This window comes from Megalobrama amblycephala, linkage group LG24, assembly GCF_018812025.1.
Source record: "Megalobrama amblycephala isolate DHTTF-2021 linkage group LG24, ASM1881202v1, whole genome shotgun sequence".
Lineage (NCBI taxonomy): Eukaryota > Metazoa > Chordata > Actinopteri > Cypriniformes > Xenocyprididae > Megalobrama > Megalobrama amblycephala.
The window spans coordinates 22,605,541-22,631,097 of NC_063067.1; the positions used below are offsets into that span (position 1 = coordinate 22,605,541).

At 38.6% G+C, this 25,557-nt stretch overlaps 1 protein-coding gene across 1 annotated transcript; it reads left to right on the top strand.

The window, feature by feature from the left end:
* col9a3 (collagen, type IX, alpha 3) lies at positions 1-25,431 on the top strand. Its single transcript, XM_048178692.1, is given in 34 exon segments — positions 1-255; positions 953-1,024; positions 1,956-1,991; positions 2,323-2,394; positions 2,506-2,559; positions 5,191-5,226; positions 5,537-5,560; positions 5,765-5,795; positions 5,798-5,817; positions 5,943-5,996; positions 6,086-6,127; positions 6,367-6,423; positions 6,518-6,571; positions 6,711-6,764; positions 9,945-9,998; positions 10,117-10,170; positions 10,340-10,393; positions 10,521-10,574; positions 10,652-10,705; positions 10,795-10,848; positions 11,118-11,162; positions 13,798-13,851; positions 14,073-14,126; positions 14,607-14,628; positions 14,631-14,659; positions 18,306-18,377; positions 18,796-18,831; positions 18,929-18,973; positions 19,100-19,132; positions 21,212-21,358; positions 21,460-21,514; positions 21,609-21,791; positions 22,883-22,960; positions 24,601-25,431. Coding segments are annotated over 34 exon segments (2,034 nt in total). The 5' UTR covers positions 1-189; the 3' UTR covers positions 24,786-25,431.
* Positions 25,432-25,557: the final 126 nt, after the last annotated feature.

Genomic DNA, 25,557 nt, shown 5'->3' on the forward strand with positions numbered 1-25,557 from the left:
GGTTGCAGCTGATGATGAAGAGTGGGCTCTACAGTAAACAGTGGAATTCTGAGCATGTCCCGCAGCGAGATCCGTCTCTGTTGAGCTCATGTCCACCCCCTCCGCCGGACTGAGCGCTGCCCCTTTATCTTGCAATCATACTGAGAGTTATCCAGCACAGGGCACAGGACTGAGGGGAGGACAGGAGCCATGGCCGTGTTCTCAGCGCTTCATTTACTTTTTCTGTTCCAGCTGTTAACATCGTCACTCGCCCAGGTAAGAGATGCGATTGATCGACCGGAGTTCAACTATTCACCTGCTGCTTCTGCTCGTTGTTTGGTCTCTTCATCTCTAATATTTAAGGGTTGCTGCCTATAGAGTATTGTGGAAACCATATCAGTTATAATTCGTGGGTAGCTAGTTTGTAAAATTCATGAAAGTATAATTGTATTACTTTTTCGTTTATAAGCGCTTTTTAATGCATTGTGGAGTGACTGCAATGTATGTATTGTAAAATTAAAACTGCATCGATTTCTACCTGAGCCTTCAATATGATGTGTTGCTGTAACTTAAAGTGAACGTCAGATATCTTACTTCATAATTTAGATGTTACAACGTGAGGAAAAAATAGGTTACCTTTCGAAACTTTTTTTTCACAGTGTAACCTGATCGTCGCACAATGGCATCTTTGTGTGAACTTAGTGGTGTTATCCTTCTTCACTCATTTCACTTCATCATATTGGTCTTTTTTTTTTGCATGGATATGTGAAATTGCCATATAAATCACTTTGTGACCAGTTAGTTTCCACTGATAAACATTTAATTTTAGCTTCTAATTTTAGCTGTGTTTAGACAGGAGGGCAAATGAGCCAAGAACTGACACCTGAGGGATTTCTTTCTTTTCTTTTTACATTACCAGTATGATTTCTTTATTTGATTATTCTCATTCTTGATTCTGTGTTCATGTCTCTAGGAGAGGCCGGGTCCTCGCGGCACACCTGGAGCGCCAGGGCCACCAGGACCCCCAGGGAAAGATGGCATCGATGTGAGTATAGACACAGAAAAAATATATATTACATTCCCTTTATCAGTTTTTATTTGCTTCACATTTTAGGTGAAAAACAAAAGAAAAGAAAAACTTCTAAACATTTATGTTTCTGACAGGTTTAACAGCTTTTCATTATGTGAAGGGGAGAATAATTTTCTAAACATCATTTTATTGCAAGTATGCGCAGTAACGGCTGGACTGTTTAGACAAGCTGTGCGTCTTTACAGTCTATCGTTTGTTAAAGGAAAAACTCTCAGGAATTTACGCATGTAAACGATGAAAGCTGTGAATGTTTCCTTAGTAAACGAAAATCTGCTTAGCGCAGGCTGTGGCAGTGCAGTGACAGAGAGCCTATTCATTCAGCCTCGAATCAAACACACTCGTCTAGAGTTTCCCCAACCCCCTCCAGCATCGCTCTCCTCTCCACACGCTCCTCTCAGGGTTATTCAGCTCAGTCCACTGTCCAACACAACCTGTGTTCATACAGATGTACATTACACAGTAAAATCCCCAGATTTAAATAAACTCTGCTCAGAGAACATATGGTCCCGCTCTACATAGAGATAAAATGAAGCAGACTTAAAGTTAATGATATAATATGCTGTTTGTGGAATTGTTTAATCAGATCTTGAGAGATTTAATGTCTTCAGTTGATTTCATTTAAGACTGTGGCTGGAATTCATTTGTAATTATTGTGTTTCTCTTCTGTGATTCTTGTTAACAGCAGGTGTTCATCACTAATGCTCAATCATAACTTAATTAATCACTTAATTATCTCAACAACTCTGCTTCAGTGTTACTTTAACACTATATAGCGAGGGACCATATGTACTCCGAGCAGAGTTGATTTAACTCTGGGGATTTTGCTGTGTATGACTGTAGATGTGTGTTTAATGTAGTTCTGATTGAGAAACTGTTATCTCTGCAGGGTAAACCTGGCCCTGCTGGACTTCCTGGAAAGCCTGTGAGTATCTCTGGATGTGTTGTGTGTCGGATCTTCTCATGAAGCACTGATTTTCTTTGCTCATGCATTTAACATTCACAATGCTAAAGATGCCGAAATGGCTACTTCCTCGTATCTGATGATTTGTCTGGCAATGCTTCTCTGTAGATTTTGTATCAGTAATGATTCGAGTGTCATGATTTGAGCCTGTGAGGACAGCAGGCAAAAAATACATTACATTATTCCCTCTCGAAGACTAAACGTGAAGCTTTTTTGTGAAGATGCAATAAATCAATTCACAATTCATATCGTCCAAGAGGCTGTTTTAAATCAGTTTCTCTTTTGATGGCAGGGGCCGAAAGGAAAAGCGGGAGCCCCTGGGGCCGCAGGGATCCCGGGACTGCCTGGCCTCCCTGGTGTGGATGTAAGCAGCATTCTCAAACTCGGGGGGATTTTTTAAACCTCATTTATATAAAGGAAATAATTTAAGCACTAAATAATTGGCTGCTGATTATGAAAATGTCATGCCCTTCAGGGTTTGACCGGTCCGGACGGTCCAGCTGGCAAAGATGGACCCCCAGGAGCAGCAGTAAGTGACTCTCAGTTTTTTAAGAGTTGAGTAAAATGAGTCTCTCTACACCTAAACATAACTTGTTCACCCACTTTTTTTTAAAGCTCTTCTGTAGTATTAGTCTCTGAATCTCTGTCTATTAAAGACTCCTTTGTAGTTTTGATTTTCAAACATTTTGTGGCCATAAATGGTTTCTTCATATCGTGGGCTCAGCACAGTGTGCCGCCACTAGCAGATCCTTATGGCAGTTTTAATGAGAATCAGGTGACTTCAGATGAATTTCCCCTAATCCATCTTGGAATGTGAAGTCTTCCCACCACAGGTTTTCTTTTAATTAGTTTCTTAGAATCAGCAGAAATCACCATCATTCTGTGTGACTGATAGCAGTGAGCTGTGTATTGGGAAGTTCATGTGATATTTTATAACAGTGTAAAATGTGTAAAAGTAAAAGCTGCAGTGAAGATGGAGCCAGTGATCATGAGAGAGTGATAGTGTCTCTTTCTATGGCGCTCCTCTCAACATTCTCCATGATCAGGCCTACAACAAGTGGTGTAGCACAAATCCGCGGGGCCTCCCTGTGAACTCAAATTGTGGCCCGCCTCAGTAGAAATCATGCTCCAGGGGGCCCCCAACACTTGGGGCCAACTGCAGTGAGTCCCCTGCATGCTTGTCCGCTACACCACTGCCTACAACTATAGTGTTGTCTCTATTTGCAAATGTGAGTTTGGGGTGATTCCATCATTGGGAAAAGTTTCTGTCTTCTGTTGACAACTGAGACTTACTGTTACTATTTTGTAGGGCTGTCGATTTAATATGTTAATTCGTTATGGGGAAAATAACACGTTAAAATGATGTAACACACCCGCCCCGCCCCAGACCTACGTAGGTCATCTGACATTTCATACAGTTGAGTGGTGATGAACTTTAAGTAGGGCAACAACTCACTGTGTGATGAAGCCTATAGATTGCAGTCAGAATGACCCTAAAATTCAAGATATCAGGGCAAAAATGTTTTTGTCTCATATTTACATCATCTGATATAGTTAAGCAATACCACACAAGTAACAAGCGCAATATCACACAAGTGCTGTTTTTGTCCTGAATAACAGGAGTGCTAATGTGATATTGACTTACAACAGTTCAATAAATAAGAAGTTAATATATTGTGTTGACACAATATTTTCCATTTTTGCTCAGTTTTGCCATTGAAAATATTACCTATAAAGCCAGAGCAGAACTGTTGTGCATCTCAGAGCAACACACAGCAGTGTTTTGTTTCTGAACGAATTTACATTTTGACCGAATCAATTGGGTGAACCAATAATTCAATGACTCATTCATAAAGAGAGCCATTTACTTCATTCATTTACATCTCCTGGCAGTTTCAATTATATTTGCATATTAAAAAAAAAAAAAAAAAAACGTTAACGGTTCACCAAAAAATGAAAATTCTGTCATCAATTACTTACCCTCATGGACAGTTGAACATATGCACGGTTACTTCCCGGTTGTCGTTAAGCCAGCTTGGGCATTTCCGGTGAACTGTTAGCTATCATTCTGTACTCGCTGTACATTGACACAAAATTATCAGTGGTGAACTTTTTAATGTTGTATTTCTATTTTAATGCAGTTATCACATTTACCTAATTTGCCGATAAACCAGTTTTATTTTTTGCAATAAAGACAAAGCTATTGGGAATGTTTGAATAAGAAACGCAGTGTCTGTAATTACACACGCACACGCAAAACATTTTCAGCACTTCAATGTTATTTTAATGTGATGACCAAAAACATTATTTGTTTATCCTTCTGAGATTGTCTCCATTTGTAAAACCGAACCTTTCAAGATGTAGGAATACATCATTTGATATAAAACACTTTTTTATTTAAAAATAAAAAAGACATTAATTACCACTATAACCAGCAGATGGTGGCAGAGGAGCATTTATTGGCTCATATTAGCCATTCCCTGTAATCATTTTTCACTCAGATTCGCTTTTTTTTAAACATTATAAAATCTCTAGATTTAAAAATACATTTTGTCAAGTGAAGTACTCACAAAATCTCATGATTTTGGCACACTTGTGAAAAGTCACATTTTATTCAATGAATCTAACTAAAGTGCTTTAATTTACAGCATGTTGACACTTTTTTTTTAAGTGTGACAACTGATGTTCGAATTTAATTTTGCAAGGAGAACATTGAGACACGTCTTTTTTTATATGTCGTCTTACGTTTAAATAACTAATTTAACACTAGCCTGACTATTTAAGTGACTATATTCTGATTATAAACTAAGCATTACACTATTGATGCTGTTAAAGCAACCTCAGGACATATACCGATACCCAAGTGACATTTCACCGAAAGTTTTCCAGCTGGCTTATATTATTGCAGAAGCTCTAAAGAACATTCTGTGCATATGGTCAATTGAAGCCTAAAAGTCTATATTTAGTAAATTCTATGTTGAATCAAATAAAAAAAATCTAACGCTACTTTTTGTAATGTCCATTTGATGCTTTTGTCATTTAACATTTGATGTGCGATTAATTTGTGATTAATTAGGTTAATAAATCCCCACATTGTGTAATTAATTGGATTTAAAAAATGTAATTGCTTGACAGCCATACTATTTTGTTGTTCTTGTAGGGAGACCCAGGACCTCCCGGACCAGGTGGACCCCCTGTATGTGACAAGCATGAGTAAATCCACAGTAAACACAGTCATATGACATTTCAATCACAGGACCAAAACAAGTTCTCCAGTCACACCTGAAAAGTGTAGCTTCTTTATCATATGAAAATCTCAGAAACAATTGGAGCCGACACCATAATTTTCTCATCCATCATTACTTACACTCTCAAAACATTGGTAAAACTTATTACTCTCTTAAACTTACTTGCACTCTCAAAACATCAGCAAAAATGCAGTATGGTGTCATGATGACAAACATGCCAAGGACTTGTCATGAGATCTCTTCTCTTGTCATCCTCAGGGCAGAGGCAGACCAGGAGCTCTGGTGAGTACAGCCTGTCAGAAACAAGAATAAGAGGAAGAATGATCGAATGATGGCCCTGCTGTCTCAGTTCATGTGCAGCCACCATGAACCGGGGCCTAATATTCATGCTTTCTGCACTGGCTCTTAGTTGGGTTTTGGTCATTTATTATCCAGCATGGATACTTAACAAGCATTTGGTCTTGTGTGTGTGTTTTCTGATCTCAGGGTCTTGCTGGAGAGAATGGGCTTCCAGGTGGGCAGGACCTCAGGGGCCGCCGGTGAGTGTCTGCTCAGTGGTTTGCGCAAAAATATGTTGTCAATCATTTGTTATTGATACTAGAACACATGAAAACCACACATTTGGGTACCTTAATTAGTGACACAGGTCTCTGATTGGTTGTAGGGGCCTGAGGGTCTTCCAGGACTTCCTGGTCTTCCAGGCTTAGATGGACCTCCTGTAAGTACTTGCATCTCAAACTAAACATGCAGAAATATATTTATTTTATTTGAATAATCCAATTTTATGTATCCTCCTTCTTCTTTTAGGGACTTCCAGGAACTCTTCCTGAAGGCAATGGAGATCTGCTGGTAAGATTTGCCTGAAAACCACAGCATACACACATCCATCTTTACATGTGCGGTCTGTTGAGAGTTCTGTTGTAAGTGTAATCCCATTTTCAGCACACATCTTTATTTTAGCTTCCTTCAAAATACAGATAACTATTGCATCTGAAGGAAGTTAATGTTATCTTATTAGGGAGGATAAATCTTCAGCGGTCTTGTTTTTCTTTGCATGCAGATTGATTGCATCATTGTCTTGTTTGTAGTGTCCGGCCATCTGTCCTCCGGGTCCTCCTGGACCACCTGGAATGCCTGGATTCAAGGTACTTGATCTCAACAACACAACATGATAAAACATCTGTCTCTCATTACAAAAGATATCGCAGATTGCTGAGCTGCTTCTGTGTTTTCATTTAGGGTCATACAGGTCATAAAGGAAGCAAGGGAGAGTTGGGGAAAGATGGTGAGAAGGTGAGATTTTACCACACTTGTAATACATTTAAACACTATTCTAAAGCTGTCCAGAAATTTTGTTGAAACTTTTCAGATTGAAACTGAAGCAGAAAACAGCTTGTTGTAATGTGTTTCTATCGCTGTATCTTCCCATCAGGGTGATCAGGGCCCGCCTGGTCCGCCAGGAATCCCAGGGACCGTGGGTTTACAGGTGGGTCTAATTCACACCCGTCTTATCTCAGCTAGACACACTACACTTAACAAGACTTTGAGGCAAGGCCGTAAATGTGTCTTCAACATTTGGGGGAGGGGGAGATTTAAAAGGAATAAAGAAAAAAATATCAGCAAAAGAACTAGAATTTATTGTAATTGATTTGAAGTATTTACAAATTCATTCTTAAAGGGATAGTTCACCTAAAAATGAAAATTTGATGTTTATCTGCTTACCCCCAGGGCATCTAAGATGTAGGTGACTTTGTTTCTTCAGTAGAACACAATGATGATTTTTAACTCCAACCGTTGTGGTCTGTCAGTCGTATAATGCATGTCAATGGGAACTTCGTCTATAAGAATAAAAAAAACATGCACAGACAAATCCAAATTAAACCCTGTGGCTCGTGATGACACATTGATGTCCTAAGACACGAACACGAACATTTCAGGATTATGTGTGAGAAACTGAACAGTATTTATATCATTTTTTACCTCTAATACACCACTATGTCCAACTGCCTTGAGCATCCGGTGTGTGAGGTCTGAAAACGCTCTCTGAAGTGTTCTCTCGCACGTATACGACAATGAGTGTGAGAGATCACTTCCGACGTCAGAGTGCATTCAGACCTCACACACCGGATGCTCAAGGCAGTTGGACATAGTGGTGTATTATAGATGGATTTCATATTGACATGCATTATACGACTGACAGACCGCAACGGTTGGAGTTAAAAATCATCATTTGTGTTCTACTGAAGAAACAAAGTCATCTACATCTTGGATGACCTGGGGGTAAGCAGATAAACATAAAATTTTCATTTTTGGGTGAACTATCCCTTTAAGGGCCGTGACACACCGATGGTCAACCGTCCCCAACGCCTGGCCATCGGTGAGCGTCTGTCAGGCTAGATTTTGCGGTGTGCTCCACACGTCAGCTGTAGTCTGGCTCTCATTTGGAGTTCAGCAGTTCGCCCAATTGATACCTGCTGATATAGACAGTTATTTCCTTACACGCAGGCGCGAAACACATGTGCTAGTTGGCAGTCGCCTGTAGTTTTTGCGTTGTGTTCAAGCGCAGCTTTTTGGCCGAGACACAGCCGACACGAGGTGACAACACAGTCAGCTTTCATCGCCACTAGTTTTTTGTCATCGGCTTGGTGTGTCACGGCCTTTAATCTTAGGCCTAATATTCCGAAAATGGCTCTGTTAATGCTTTTTGTCTCTCACATTCAGTTACGAATTACATTACATGAATTATGTAAATGATAGGCTATTAAAGCCAAAAGTTTTCATCATTAGTTGTTTAACAATTCTGTTATAAATTAGTTTTCAAATATTGAATGCTTAAGTACTTGCATCTTACCTCCCACTTTTTCACCATTAAAACTGAAGTGTTGCTCTGGAATTCACACTCATCTTCTGTGAACAGTAAGGCCCGCCTTCTTTTATTTGATTGGTCATCTCGATCATTGCTGAGGCTGAGCAGCCTAAAAATGTAACTTTTAAACCTTTTTTAAAATCATTTTAACAACAGTAGCTATGATTCCATCCACGTATTTTTATGTGCATTTTGGGATATCGAAATGCGATATGAAATGCCAAGATACGCATAAATTCTAAAAATGCACATTAAAAAAATGGATGCGCTCATTTAGTCAGGTAAAAAATGTTTATCCAATAAGACAACATGTGCTTAAACTACAATGGAAACACACTTACGTTGCATTCACATGGGGCGTAGCCGTTAACGCTTCTCGTTTACTTTGAATAGGAGAACCGAACTTAATTGTGGGTTCTGTCGCATTGCTTCACTCACGTTGTAAGCGGCAGAAGTTGAAGATTTCTCAACTTTTCAAGCACCAACGCAGGCGTCAGCCAATCAGATCGCGTTATGCAAACACTCTAGAGCAGTCACTAGCCAATTGCGTTCATGCAACACTGGAAAGTAATGTGATTGGCTGTTATCACTATAAGGGTCGTGTCAACACAAGCTTCAGACATGCCCTCCATCAAGTGTTAACGCTGACGTCCGTGTGAATGCAACGTTACCGAATTTTTTTCTCTCACTAGATGGAAACGCTGCTTTATTTGCAAATGTTTTATGAAACATTCCAATTTTGCGCACAAGTTAATTTCACAACTTTGGATGGAAACATAGCAATAGCAAATATTGGGGTGGACAATTTGGCCATATCCGATTATTGTGTAGGTGGGGGTGGGGCTTGTCTCCCTCAATGGTTATGGTGGTTACGGCTCTTGTTTGAGGCCTGGTTGACACCTGGTATTAAGAACCTAGGTTAATCTGATCATATTAGTGGTCAGCACTGTTTACACCTGGTACCTTGGTAAAATCAAACCTCTCATTGTTTATTGCTTTTTATAAAATGGAGCAATTTAATAAAAGAGACAAGTATTAAATAGTTATGTATAGAAAAAAACAACAGAACAGAAGAAAATCTGATCACAATAAATCGTTTGATGGATCAGACAGCACTCGAATAGCCTGTTAAAACAAATTCACACAAAATTTATGTCAAAATGAAACAGTCTGTTATGTCTTAAGTGAACATAAACAGATGAGAAAGAAAACGCATGTGTAACAGTATGTTAGATACGTGCAGCTCTTAAAGTGACAGCAGCATAATAAGCCTATACCTGTCTTTGATTTAATGTCAGTCAAACAACAAAAGACTAAGAGAAAATCACTCAATGCTCTTGACTGGTTGAGCCCTGCTGGAGCAGCTCTAAATATTCACTGTGCTATTAAATTAAATATAAAATATGATCGAGCAATAATATGAACAGTGAAATTAACAGTAGCTCCTACAATACATTTTAACAGGCATAATTAGGCGTGAAAATAACTGAAGGAAATATCTATTTGCTAAGCCAAATAATTTGATTCATATACTTATGATTTCTATGCGCAATATTTTTAAAAATTAAAAATGCAATTAAAATACAGGTATCAGTACTCGGTATCGGCAAGTACCAAAAATCAGTATTGGCTTGTTCTGGAAAAATTGATATTGATGCATCCCCTTCGGCTACTGTATTTTACAACTGCTTCAAAAGTGTCTGTGATGCAGACAGTATTGTGTGTTGTGGGAAATGCCATAATTTTAGAAGCTTGTTTTTTCCTTCCATTCATTCTTTTGTTTCCACTGGGTCATTGAAGGGCTCTCGAGGGCTGAGGGGGCTGCAGGGTCCAGTCGGAGCAGTAGGAGACAGAGTAAGACATCACTAACATCACACTACACATGACTTCAGCTCACATTTTATTACATTGATTCAGATTGTTTTTTCAAACAGCTGTGCCCTTCATCACTTGCATCTACTTCTCTATTTAGGGATTGCCTGGTTTCAGAGGAAAGCCTGGAATTGCTGGCATCATTGGAAAAACCGTGAGTTTTTCAGTACTTAAAGTTTGCACATTATTCTGAATGTGTATGTTAGTGCCACATTGTTTCTTTTATACCACGGAGTAAAATAAAATCATTATTGTACTCCATATTGTATTTGACAGTCGGGAATCTCATTAATAAAAGTTTGATGTGTGAATTATCTCGATAGGGTGATGTTGGTGAAAAAGGACCTCAAGGTTTCAAAGGGCCCAAAGGAGAGATAGTAAGAAAATTTTGTCATCGTATTACTTATTAGATGTAGTCACTTGTAGATCCTTAATTCTTTTTTAGTATAATTTATATTCTAGGCTTTTATTTCTGTAATATTGTCAATGTCATCCTTTCAATAGGGAAAAATAGGCCCCAAGGGAGTACCTGGAGGTGCAGGACCTAAAGGCGAACCTGTAAGGAAATTTATTATTTTCAGGCCGTTATGATGACCATTAGATTTTCCTATAATAATGCTTTCTGTGGATCTTAGGGCATCCCTGGCAGGGATGGGAAGGATGGGACTCAAGGACTAGATGGTGAAAAGGTAATTCGTTTTCTGCTTAGACACGTCTAGGGCTTTCTTTCTCTGTGTCAAACAACAGTGATGCTGATGGTGTATGTTCGTGTTCATAGGGGGATGCTGGTAGACCTGGAGTACCTGGTGAGAAAGGACCTAATGGTCTGCCTGTACGTATTACCATTACACTGTTGAAAAGCTAAGCACACAGATTAAATATTAATATGACAAAGAAAATATGAATAAAAATAGTGTAATTTATGTGATCTTTTGTCATTCATCTTTGTTTGTTTTTGAATCTGCAAAGGTTTAATTCACCTTGGACATCATTTTGTTTGTTCTGTTTGATAATAACATTTGAGTAGGCTACCTCAGTAACATTGTGCACTGTTTTTTGTATCATTGTACAACTCACAACCTGTGTCTGTGTATAATTCAGGGTTTGCCAGGAAAAGCTGGTGCAAAAGGTGCCAAAGGAGTAGTGGTAAGTATATCAATCTATTTGCAATTTACATGATAGTAAGGCAATTAATAGCTGTTTTAACAATAAAATATAATCAGTTTATGATTATTTAGAGTCAGCAGAAGGCATTGTTCTTGATAGGCATATATGATGGAGCATCTGAACAGCTGCAAATGTTTACAAACATGATTCAGATCCTCAGCTTGTTATCAGAGACCTGTGTGAACTGAACCTGGTCTATTATAAGAGAGCTGTACAAAATGTGCAGTGCTGTTGAAGAGGGGAAAGAAATCAGCTCAGTTTTTCTATGTGAACTTTCTCTAGATGGATATAAATTTCCCTTTGCACTTGCATCTTTTTGCAGTGTCTCACGGGTGAAGTTCTTTTATTTTTATTCTTTTATTCCACTGCCCTCCATCTTGCTTTTAAACACAAAAACATGTTTTGTGTGAATGGCACCTTATACTATTGAACATATCAGGCTGCGTATATCCCGAGAAGGGGAACAAGACACTGCGTCTTGGTGTTGACGCTATGAGGAATGCCATCAGTGTGACCAGTGTCTGGGGCAGGTGTAAACAAACGCTAATAATCATTGGCAGAAGGCAGTCCATGACATCACATTTGGATCGCCTTTGAGTATAAAAGGGAACCTGAGTTACACGTCATCAGCTCTTTTGTCTGAAGGAGATGTTCAGGCAAGCCCGAGGCATGGCAATGAGACACAACATCTCATTCCCCTTTTCAGGGAACCTGGTTGCATATGCAACCTGCATCTTAGTGTTGACACTATGGGGAACCAATACCCACTATGCCATGCAAAAGGAGTGCCTGCCTCACTAAGCTGTGAATATGCACAAACATAGTGGGCATAGCACTAAATGACTCTACAGAACAAAGCCAGAGTCAAGAATGTGTGAAGCCCAAGGGCACATCCTGTGTGACTTGCAAAAAATCCAAAACAATATTGAGCCAATATTCCCAGGCGCTAGGTAAAAACCACCAAGCATCCATAGCAAGGGAAGTCCTGACTGGTACAACCTTCCTCCCTCCTTTGCAGGACAGGCCTCAGTCCAAAGCCCCAAGAGCAGAGCTATAAGGGGAAATAGGGCTATGTTCTGGTATGCCTTGCCAGGGCCTCAGCAGACTGAGAAGCCTCTTAGGGAGCAGCCTACCAAATGGAGCATGCAGGGTGTTAAAAAAAAGCATAGACAAGGTGTGGACAAGTACTTGTTTTTCTAATATGTAGCCCATAATGACCAAGCTACAGCCTTCAGTATTGCCATCCAAGCAAACCAATCATACGTCCCTACCATTATTCAGGAAGGGAGGCAAACAAGAGAAGGACATACTGCAGTTTACCCAATAACTCTCATCCACCAGACTCTATACCCCAAGAGGCGCTACTTAAAGGCCTGAGTTGAGTGAAGGAACTTCCCAATCAAAGCATCCATCCAAAGGGAGCATATATCCCTACTTCAACACCCAACAATAGTTGGGAAGGGAAGCAAACGAAATAGAGGGATGCTTGCGGACTGCCCATCATAATTCCCTAAGGGATTATCTGCTAAGCAACCCATCCACAGGGGAGCGAACAATTCTACTTTAGACCCTAACATAGGGGAGAATATAGCTCTACCCTGCAAAAAGATACTTTCAGGATATCAGAGCAGAGCAAGAGAGATGCCAAAGTCAATCTACCTCCACCCACATCCACTGACCAGTGCCACTCCCATCTTGGGGGGCAGGATGTCCTCAGACATATGCCCAACCTACAACCTAATCTGAAAGTATGTTTGCAGAAAGCAGCAGTTTCAGATCCCCGTTTTTCTTTTAACCAAAACCTGCTCCATTCCTGTGCCAGGAAATAGCAATTCTATCAATCCGACCCTGGACCTAAGCTCCAGAGGAGCATGCTGAACCACGGCATCGCTCTAGACCAACTGCAACTCACGCCCTTAATGTTAGTCCATACTCTGTGCCTAAGCCCTTGCAAAGCAGGATGTAAGGATTAAACATGGTTCTCCTAGAGAAGTGAAAAAACATAATGTGTCCGCTTTACTCTCCAAGCCTATAAAGCTGAATTTTGCAACTCTAATAAATAAGCTCCAAAAGGTCCAACCTAAGGTGCTTCTCAATTCCCTTATTTGTACATCCTCGTTTCTTGTCCTTGTGTTTTAGCTTCTCAACAGAAATGAGGGTGGAACAATTGATGGAACAAGTATTTGGAATTGGAAATTGGAATATCCCTGATCACTCAAGCATCACTTGGAAAGAGTTATGCGCTTATTTTGTTGAAGTTTGGTTAATCATGAAATAGGGAATAGGGATGTGAGAGAATAAGGATGTGAAATTTGTGGTTTATTTAACCGCAAAATTGAAACATGAAGTAGAACAATTGTGACAGATGTGAAGGGAATACGACTTTATGCTTCAATATTTCCTAGCTCAAGCATCCTCAGTAAGCTTCCTCCAGTCTCAAGCCTTGCATTCTCACGCTGATTTCAGACAGCTGACATGTTTGTGGTACTTTGTTCCTGGTATCACGTCTTTTTTGGTCTGGTGTTTCTGACTCTAAATGAATCAGACTGGAAGATCATCTGAGGTAGATATGAACTTAAAATGATATATAATTCAACAATCCTTCCCCATTCAGGGCAATCCAGGAGAGATGGGAGAAGCAGGACCATCTGGAGAGCCAGGTATACCTGTATGTATCTGATTTATGACCTGATATGAACAGTTTTTGAGAGCCGTAGAATGGTAATGCATGCTGATTTTCAGCTGATCTTACTGTACTTTCGAATTCTGTAATTAGACAGGTCATTTAGTAAGATCATTACTAAGGCGATCTTACTTACGAGATAAGGCTGTTATGAGAATACACTGTTATGTACAACTGATGGTTACTGAAGGTGTCTCCTCCCACAGGGTGAGATTGGCATCCCTGGAGAGAGAGGAGAGACTGGACCCAGAGGAGTGGCTGTAAGTAACAACAGGAGACAGCCATTGCTGTGACAACATTAGACACTGATCAAACACAGGCTGACCAAGTTTAATAAAGTTGTGGTGTAGAGCTTTATAGAGGTAAACTGTGTGTTTCAGCTTAACCCATCACACATACAAGTGGAACCTTTTTTAAACAGTAGAGTCCTGTCCATTTTGCTGATTCACTGATTTTGACACCACAAGTGAAAATTATTAGTGTTTTTCATCCCCATTTTCCCTTGTATGAATGAATTGTCTCAAATTGCAGGATCTAAAATTGGCTCATAACGCACAATAGCGTGGTATTACACTGGTACTGTGATGGTGTCATGACAGACTGCTCATTGTTGCTACAGAAAGTCAAACAGCTCGATCCTGAAAGATGCTGATGTCATGTGCTGCTATTAGGAGAACATTTGTTTTTGTTCATTGTCAAGCTCAAGGCATGTGATGATGCTTTATCTGCCTGTTTATTAGGGTGGCATTGGACTACCTGGAAAACTGGACCCCAAGGTGTTAAAGGATTCCAGGTAAGTTGCACATGATATTTAATGCAACAGGAATACTCGAATAATTGGTGTCTATGGTGTCTCTGCCCACAGTCAAATCTCATTGTTCGCACATATTACTGTATTTTCTGGAAAATAAGTCACTCCTGAATGTCACACAGAGTCAAAATTGCATTGCAGAGAAAAACAACACAAATAAGTCGTATTTTATTATTACATTCAGAAATAATGTAATGTATGGTATACAAAATGAAACGTTTGCAAACCTTCTAAACACTTTAACGGTATTTTATTTCCCTCAATCCACAACAAATCCTTCAAATTTAATGGTATATGGAACATGAGTGAAAAGTATAAGTACAAAATAAACATAAATTATAGTGTCATTCATTATAATTACCAAGCCTTAACAAATTAAAGGGAAACAATTATCGGTGTGTAGATAATGCGTTATATAAATAAACTTAATATGACTTACCTTGACTAACAAGCACAAACTCTGTTTAATTTGAATGTGAGGTGAGATAAAAACCGAAACCTACAAGATAAAACATTATTATATGTGCCTAATTTGCCAACAATCAACTTGTTGAATTGACATATTCACCATCATTTACAGAATTAGTTATTTTGACAAGTAAAAATATATGATCTTGAGCATTTTTCTCTTTTACCATATTAAATGATGTGTCTAGGATTAAAAATGAACAAAAGAGAAACAAGCGAATCCATGTGAAGTCTAGTGACACATGAAATATCACCTGAAAATCAGCTGAGCAGTTCGCAACAGAACACAAAATATATGAGCTCATTTACCTCTCATTGGGCACAAATCCAAATATTTCCATACTCACAATGTATGGTTTGGTTGCTAAACTAAAATTGGTTACACTTTATTCTAAGGTGTCATTGTTACAGAGTAATATTAATTAACAACATGTACTTACTATAGGGTTATGGTAGGATAAGGGTTTGGTTGAGGGTTAGTAGCATGTAATTATGCATTATTTACTGTTATTACTATGGTAAGTACATGTAACATATGTAACAAGGACACTAAAATAAAGTGTTACCCTATAATTTATTATGTAAACGAGACTTCACTACAAAATTCTATTAAAAAAAACCCTACATTCTATTAAATAAATAATATACATAAATTAAATAAATAAGATTATGATTAATCAATAAATTCTATTTAATGCATAGTAGTGTTCATTTTGTCAGCTATTTTTTCATTTAACCTTAGTCCTGTGTCAAATTTACTTTTTAGTTTTTTATCATATTTAGTCAGGCCTGTCCTGTTTTTGTTTAGCCATGTTTTAGTTGACTAAATATCTGAGCATTTTAATCAAGTTTTAGTCACTTGGTCACATTTTCATCCTTCTGCATAATAGTTAAATTGATAATAATGATCATTTTGCTCAAAATTATAATCACAATGATTGTCATTTGAGAAATTGATTTTTACGTTTCACCAGGATTACTGTACTTTTCACCTATAAGAGCGCTCACTGACCTCATCTAGTGTAATGTTTTATTATAGGCTGTGTATCATAATTTAACACTCTCTGTCTACATTATGAAAACTGGTAAAACAAGAAACGTTTTTTTTTTTTTAAGTTATATTTATGGGATTTTTGTGCCTTTATTCGGAGAGGACAGTAGAGAGGAGACAGGAAAGCACTGGGCGGAGAGAGAGGGGCGGGATCAGCAATAGGCCTCGAGACGGGAATCGAACTCGGGTCGCCGTGAACGCATTTGTCGGCACACTAACCACTAGGCTATCGGCGAAAACAAGAAACTTGTCTCAAAAGTGAAAACTGTGAAATTCCTAATAGTAATTCTAATAATTGAAATAATGCTATTAAAACAGCAAAAAACAAACAAACAAAAAACCTTTGTATGGTCACACAGAAGTTGCGCAAGTGCATTTATTCAGAAACCACATCGCAAACAATTCAGTCGAGATCCATGTTTGGATTTCTTACAGTTCATCACTGAAGGTTTGAAATCTGACAACCGCAAACATGAACACTTGTAGTAGTTGCACAGCGGTCTATGATATTTTATTTTTTAAACTACAGTTTAGTCTTGTCTTTTTTGTCAATCATATTGCATGTTTATATATTCACAGTTATGGTTTAATGATCTTGGTGTCACCTCATCATCGTCTCGCCTAGTCATGGAAAAAAGCTTGTTGACGAAAAGTTTTAGTTTTCATTAACAAAATGAAACTCTAGTGCATAGGATGGGACAGGGACCAAAAAAAAAAACTTATCTGCACAATGAAATTATTAAAAATGTAATCTAAGCTAGGATTGGGTACGTGTTCCCACAGAGCATGACCACTCCACTAAACCCAGGATATCTACAGACAGTGAACCCCAATTATAGAGCAAAACCATCTGTAGAGGACACCGGTGATGAGAGGCTTCTCGCAGCTGAACAAATGACAACTAAAGCCGCATTTACATTACATGGTTCAAGACAGATCAGATATTCCCTTCTCAATGCCATTCGTACCGTACGTCAGTAAATAAGCTACAATGGCAAATGACTTTAACTCAACTGCGATCACATGACCCTTTTCAATGCCCAGGCTGCAAAAAGGGCTCTCCTCTTTTTTCTCTGCCTTAAGAGACCAATGTTTTGACCTTTAAAGATGGTGTGGTGTGGAAAGCAAAAGCTTATATTATTTTATCTACGTCTATAGTAAATCGCACCATTTTTACTTCCTTTACGGCCTAAGCTTTTCCAGATCAGTACATCTACCTTGGGTTGTGTCGCCAAGTGCATAGCGTAAATGCGGATATCGGATATGGGTCACTTTTTAAAAAAGATGTAAGCTGGTCGTCAAAAAAATTGGATATGTCAACAAATCAGAATTGTGTAAACACGGCCTTAAAGCAACAAATACAGCCACAATTACAGGACCAAGCAAACCAATGTCAAACATCTGACTGAATACAGCACTGAATACAGTAAAATTAACATGCAGTGTAACAATAATATTGCTTTCATTTTGACCAATAGCACCAAACTATTTTTACAGCAGAATTATTTTTGGTGTCTAAGAAAAATTATGTAGGAGGTGTTTGAACAAGGATATTTTCAATGAAATGAAAAATGGCCAATGACAAGTATGGTATAATTGTACTGGCACTGCAACCCAAGAAGTCAAACTACAGCAAAAGTTATAAGAATTTGGGAAATTCCCTAACTTTTTAGGGCATGGCAGTTACTTCAAATAAAAAATAGCCAAAATGCATGATTTTACATTTGACTGGTGTGACTCAAGGAATAAAAAAAGAACCAGTTCTATGATTTTAGGCCAAACCAATAAACAGATAGTTCATCCTACATGAAAATTCAGTTGTTAATTGGAAAACATGATGTTGTCGAAAGATATTTAAACCAAATAATACAAAAGGAGAATTGTTTTTTAAAATTCCTGCTTGTGCTTGATCAAGTATGGCAATAAATGTGCGACACGTGTCTTATATTCTAAGTGCATATGATTGGGTTTAGTGATTTTTTTTCGGAAATTCTTATTTATCAAAAATTCTGACCATTGCTCTACTCACACAGCTGACCGTGGCGCAAAGCTCTGTCATCTAATCCACTTTATGAATTTTAATAATGACTGTTTTTTCTCCCCATACAGGGTGTGAAAGGAGCTCTAGGTGATCCAGGTCTGCCTGGCCCAACAGGAATCAGAGGCGGGTTTGGTGAGAGGGTGAGTGATGCAGAAACATCTGTTTGTCTGTTGATGTTAGACATGTTTTGATGAGGCCTGTGTAACCTGAAAACTTAAACGCATTTGAATCAATCCAGCATCTAATTTCTTCATGAAATATCCTTTCTAGTTGTTCCCTAAAAGCCTCTAAAGACAGAGACATACACTGATGCATTCACATTCATATTTTAGTTTTGGTTCAATAACAGACATTGAAAAAACTCTTGGTCCTGGTGATCTGACTGCAAAGCGTCCTGCTGTCCAGAGCTCTGGACAGAACAAAGCCTGTCTGTATTCTCAGGCCTGCTTCACTCAACACACACCTGCTTGCTTAACTACCCAGTGCACACACTTTCACTTGCTTTTTATTCAAACACATCTGAGTCTCTCTCTCTCTCTCTCTCTCTCTCTCTCTCAGGGTCCAGTTGGAGCTGGAGGGCCTAAAGGAGATATGGTGAGAACACATACTGTGTGATGGAAAGAACTATATGATGAAAATCAATGAACCGTCTGCATGTTTTTCTATGCTGATGTGTGCTCATGTGTTTTAGGGAGTTGCTGGAAGTGATGGTTTACCAGGGGAGAACGGAGAGCCCGTATGTAAAGCATTCAATTATAATCACATTCATTTGACACATTCAGCTGAAAGTCTCAATAGTCTTCTGTTCGTTTTCACTGAACGTAAACATTTCTGAGACAGACTCTGTTTCGTCTTATTTCAGGGTCCATATGGTCCTGTCGGCCAGAAAGGAGAGGTGAGATCTTTTCAATAGGAAAATCGTTCTGTTCCTCTTTTTGTAAATTTGCCTATTTTTTAAGTTATTATAATTATTTGCCTGTTTATTTTTATTTTAAAACCAAAATAAGATTCCCAATCTCTTTTTTTTTTTCATTTTCAATTATATATTTTGATGTATTTTCATTGACCAATACATATATTAACATTATTTCCATCTTACCACATTGTTGAGTTGAGCACAATGCATTGTGGCAGATTTCCAGGCATTCTATGCATACAGAACACATGCATCATGTTAGTATGCCATTCCAAATGAAGCCAATGACATACAAAGAGCACTGTAACAGAATCATGGGTAATAATCAAAGATGGTTACCTATGTCGGCTGGATTAGAGAAGTAGAGAACCTATCCTATGTAGTATCTAATCCAACCTACTGTATGTAGTATGCAAGATGATGCAAGATTACATATCAAGAACCATCAGCCTACTCCATACAGAGTTTCTTCAAGTCATAAAAATAAATATAGCTGTGAGCAGCAGTTATTGGGGTTTAAGCACTTTTAGGCCTTTAAGCACATGCGTAAAAAGGTATTACGTTTTAATTAGCAAGCCTGTAACCATCTCGATCATAGATGGAAAAGACCATTTACAGCCAATACTGGTAATTTACCATAGAAAATATATAGTTTTTAAAGCTTTTTAACACTTATCGAGGTTGAGCCAACAACCTAGGACTACTTCGCCAAAGTTGTTTTTTTAAATAATCTCCAATATTTAACAAACAATTCGATGGACAGAGGCGGTCCTAGAGGCAAAATTGCTCAGAATGAGGAGTTCTACCATGTGGTATAAATGTGGCCATGTGCAAAAAATGCACAATCCTTTATGCACGTGAAAAATGCGAAGGCACCCCCCGGCCTCTAGGGCCGTGAGTCAAACAGGCCCAGCGATTTTTGTTCTGATCGGCCTCCATTAACCTTGTCTGATAACTGTTCAAACATCATTGGCCAGTGGCAGACATGTTTTTTGAGATACGTCAATGTCCTAGTAGACAATCATGGCACCTAGGACAAAGACTGCATGCCAATTTTCAAGTCAGTCGGACTAACAGTTAAGTAGTTATAGCCTAACGGTTTAGGAGTTATAAGCTAATATACTAATATTATAATATACTTTTCACCACTGTAGCGCCTCCGTCAAGCCAATCGGGGCGAGGCTTGGTGACTTTTTAGACAGTGTGAGTACTACCAGCCCTCAAAGTTTAAAGTCTCTACGACTTAAGGTTTGGTCTGCCCAATCACTTTTAGGGGAGAATGCTGATCCTTTGAAAATGTAACAATTACAATTGGGTTGCAGAGCTACGCACTTGAACCCCTAATGAAACAAATTCTCATTCCAACATGATGTATTTCATTTTTTATCTGTTAAGGCCATCCATTCAGTCTCATCTTTCAGCTAGCTAGTCCCTGACATTCAAGTTAAGGTTAATGGACCCTTTTCACATTTCCAGGGGTTCTCAGAAGCGGAAGTCGTCATAGTTGGGTAAACTTCTATAGCTCTGAACGGGAGACGGCAGTAAATATAAATATATTTCCACTACTTTCCAAAAGATGGGAAAAAAATATAGAGAGAAAGATGTCAAATTTGCCATCACTCCCTCAGCTGTTGTATTAGAAAAACCCTCACAGTAGTGTTAATGCTTTTGTCATTTACCACCAAAGTAAAATAACACAAAGTATAGTGTTATAAATGTTTATTACATTTTTTAAAAATGAAAATATTAAAAACTTTACTAGATTTGCGATGTTGATAACTCTGGAAACGCATCATCACAGTCCGTGAAAAGGGTCCATAGTTGACATCTATAGGTGCTGCACAGTGATATATAGTTGAGTTCAAGTTGCAAAGGGTATGCAAACTTATGGCCTCGATTGTAGGTGTTGAAGATATCATCATAGCTCTTATATTGTGTACAGCTGGAATGACTGAAATGCTGTATCAATCTAGACGGCATCTAGGAGTAAATGCAAAATGTATTATGCTTCTACATGAGGACAATAATTTACTCCATGTTTCCCCTTCCATGTTATAGGCTGGTAAGCGTGGTGAACTGGGAGCCAAAGGAGTTGTCGGACCACAGGGAGAGATTGGAGGCAGAGGGGCACCTGGAAAACCAGGACCAATGGGATTCCAGGGAGAACAAGGTTTTCCAGGGGTTGCTGGAAAGACCGGTGTTCCTGTACGTAACTGTTTGGCAATATATGATGGCACGCTATAGACCCAAAATATGATTAATGGGTGTATAATGTTTTAATGATTACTGTTGTGGTTATGTTGCAGGGTAAACTGGCTAGTGAGCAACACATCAGGGAACTGTGTGGCTCAATGATTGATGGTACAGCATTTGTTTACCCTTAAATTTACCAGACTGCTTTTATGAAAAGCTTTATGATGCAACCTGTCTTACGATCTTCTCATTTTCACCACAGATCAGATAGCTCAGCTAGCTGCTAACCTGAGAAGACCCCTGGCTCCTGGTGCCGTGGGACGTCCAGGACCAGCTGGACCTCCAGGAAAGCAAGGAGAAGTTGGATCCATTGGTCACCCTGGAGCCCTTGGCCCGCCAGGCTATAGAGGACTGCCAGGAGATCTGGGTGATCCTGGTCCTCGAGGTGAGAGACTGATCATGTTGTACTTTTTTAGCACAAGGTTTGATATATTGGATGTTCAGATATTCATAAATATTCAAGGGGGCCATGAAAGTTTCATAAAAATTCTAAAAAAAAAATATGCTGGTGGTTTGCTGGCAACTTTTTTTTTTTAAAACACTGGTGAGGAAAGAGTTAAAGAAACACTCCACTTTTTTTGGAAATAGGCTCATTTTCCAAAACAGTTGAGTTTTACTGTTTCCGAATCCATTCAGCTGATTTCCGGGTCTGGCGGTACCACTTTTAGCATAGCTTAGCATAGTTCATTGAATCTGATTAGACCGTTAGCATCTCACTCAAAAATGACCAAAGAGTTTCAATATTTTTCTTATTTAAAACTCTTCTGTAGTTACATCATGTACTAAGACCGACAGAAAATACGTAATATCATTGCGCCTGCTGCACCCATGGTACGCCAGCAAAGTTCCTTGATTATTACGCCGGAATGAGAGTATAGTTCCTAGACATATCGGCCCAGAAAATTGCAACTTTTCATTTTCCGTCGATCTTAGTACACGATGTAACTACAGAAGAGTCAAGTTCTAAATAGGAAAAATATCAAAACTCTTTGGTGATTTTTGAGCGAGATGCTAACGGTCTAATCAGATTCAATGAACTATGCTAAGCTATGCTAAAAGTGGTACTGCCAGACCCAGAGATCGGCTGAATGGATTCGAAAACGGCAAAACTTAACTCTAGGGGAATTGGAAAACAAGCCTATTTTCAAAAAAAGTGAAGTGTTCCTTTAACATTAAACTAAGATTTTTAAATGCTTTATAATTATTTTTCATTGTTAGGTCATGTTAACTAATGTTAATAATTGGAATCTTATTGTAAAGTGTTTTCAGGACAGATAAAGCCTCAGGACAGGCTTTATCTGCACCTACAGAATATACAACGAGTGTGATTTCAAGCAGAGTATACATTCTTTAAAAAAACTATTTGTTATTACTGTATGTGTATGAACCCAGGAACAATGTGATATCCTAACATGAATATACCATAACTGTATATATGCAGGCCAAAATTAATTTCTATGCATCTCATTTCTGCAGGGGATGTTGGTGAACCAGGTGATAAGGGCCCCATAGGTAAAGCGATCGAAGGGCCCATTGGAGATCAGGGTGACCAGGGTACGTACAGTCCTTTCATAAGTACATTATGTGTGACCCCACACATAATGTACTTTTCTCTTTTCAAAGTTTTCTCTTTTCGAAGTGGACCAGGGGTTGAAAAACGCACAGGTAGAGTCAAATAAATAGTTTGTTCTAGCTTGTCTATATAAAGCACGGAGCACAGCCTCAAATTCATTCAGAATCAAATGTAAACAATATAACAGTATACAATACTCACATAATCCGACACATGCATGACGAACACTTTGTAAAGATCCATTTGAGGGTTATATTAGCTGTGTAAACTTCGTTTAGGCACTGTTAAGGCAAGCGCGAGCTCCGTGGGCGGAGAGCACAAGATTTAAAGGGGCCGCACAGCATAAATCGGCTCATATTTAATGATGCCCCAAAATAGGCAGTTAAAAAAAATTATTAAAAAAAATCTATGGGGTATTTTGAGCTGAAACTTCACAGACACATTCAGGGGACACCTTAGACTTATATTACATCTTGTAAAAAAACGTTCAATGGCACCTTTAAGTAAAATGAAAACTTGCTTAACACATAGTCCTGCTGTGTAACCAATGTTAAATATTAAAAAATGTCAAAAACACACAACTACTTTTCTCGGCAAAGAACACTCCGGGATTGATTCTCATGAACACCCAGGTGAAAAAAAAGTACATTTCTATAATGTACTTAAAGTGCTCTATTTTCATGCACTAATTTTGTACTTAATATACTAAAAAATTCTTCTTTAGTACTTCTTAAGATAATCTTAAGAACATCTAGCTGTACTCAACTGTGCCATTTTGAGACAGCATGAAATATGAACTTAAATATGCTTTTAATATATTACCTCTGTATTTAAAAAATATATTTAGTTACTACTTATAGTACATTTAAACTCATAGTGTACTACGAGTGGTAGCTAAATATATTTTTTAAATGCAGAGATATAAAGTAGAATAACTTCCTAACTTATAAAGCCGTGTTTCCACCTGCAGGAACTTTCCCCAGGAACTAGGGACTTTGGGTTGGTACTCAGTGTTTCGACCGCAGTAACTAGGAGTTCTAAATGAAGTTTCTGGTAAAAATTCCTTCCCTCAGAAAGTCCCTGCTCACGAGGAAGTACTTTTTCAAAGTTCAGGAACTTTTGGGGAATGGAACTTGGATGCTGAACATGTTGATTGGTTGACTCCACGCAGTATTTTATTTCAACCACCATTTTTTAAAGTCTGTTGCGGTGCATACAGTAAGAGTTGTTTGCTATTCAAATCGACAATGGAGTTTTAAAAAATACGACCGATGGACCGACGACGAAGGTTCAGGCTTTATTAAGCTCATATGCAGAGGGCGAAATCCAGCGGGAACTGGAAAGTTGCACGCAATCCTATGTCACTGTGATGGAAATGCAGACAGCAACAGGTCGGGGTGAAAAAAAGTTCCTGGGACCTGGTTCGTGTTAGCAGAATAAGTAATTGCAGAGTTACTTGTAGTTAGTAGAATGTCTAAAATGGACTATCGAAATAAAGTGTTACCAAAAACAGTTTAGTTTTCAGAGCAATAATTCAACACACGTGTGATTCTTTTTTTTCCAGTTCCTTGCGAATCATTGTCTTATATTATTCTAATCATTTCTTCTCTCTGGCCATCAGGTCTGCCAGGCGTGAATGGCATCGTCAAAGATGGCCGTGATGGAGCACCTGGAGATCCAGGAGAACCAGGAGAAGCCGGAAGAGCCGGCAGACCAGGACACCAGGGATCACCTGGAATCTGTGACACTTCAGCGTGCCAAGGAGCTATGCCTCATGGGAAGTCCTCCAACCCCAAGAACCATTAACACCAGAAAGAACAGATTCCCTTTCAGGAATGCTTTGGGAGGAGAAACGAAACTGAAGAAGTGTCAGTGGACATCAAAGCAGCGTTTTTCAGAGCTGAACAAACGTCGAGAGTGGAATGTTCAAGATTCCATCAGTGTAACTCAAGAACATCCACAGGCTTGAAGTACAAATGTGTAGATACAACAGAAGACCAAATACATCACACCGTGGAACCAGTTGATGTAAAAAAAAAAAAAAAAAAAAAAAAAAAAAAATTCAATCCTTGTAACGACTCTGTTAGAAGTGTCTTTGTCCAGCACCCATTAAAAGTGTAATGCTCTAATGAAGTACAACGTTGAGCTTCATAAGGGGTTTTACAGAACCGCAAAATCTGAACTGAGGCAAGAACAGTAAAAAACTGGAGGCTTGTTTGAGGCATCAAGAAATGAACACAGATATATTGGATGTATTACTGCAAACTGATTTACTTTTTTCCATTTTATTCTTACATTTAGTTCTTAAACGTTTAAAATTCCGTCACCGTTTGATGAATGAGACGCTTCAGACACACTTACTGTAAAATATGTCATTGGCCATCTGTGGGCTTTATCAACCGTATCCACTAGATACTGGTGCTGTAACTATTAAATATGATTTTAAATACTATTTATTATTTCTGAGTTACTGTTGTGTGTACAGTGAGTTTCTACAGCATGGTATTGTAAGAAAAACTGAATAAAGCCACTTTTCAGTAAATCATTTCTTAGAGCTCATATCTTTGAACTTCCAATA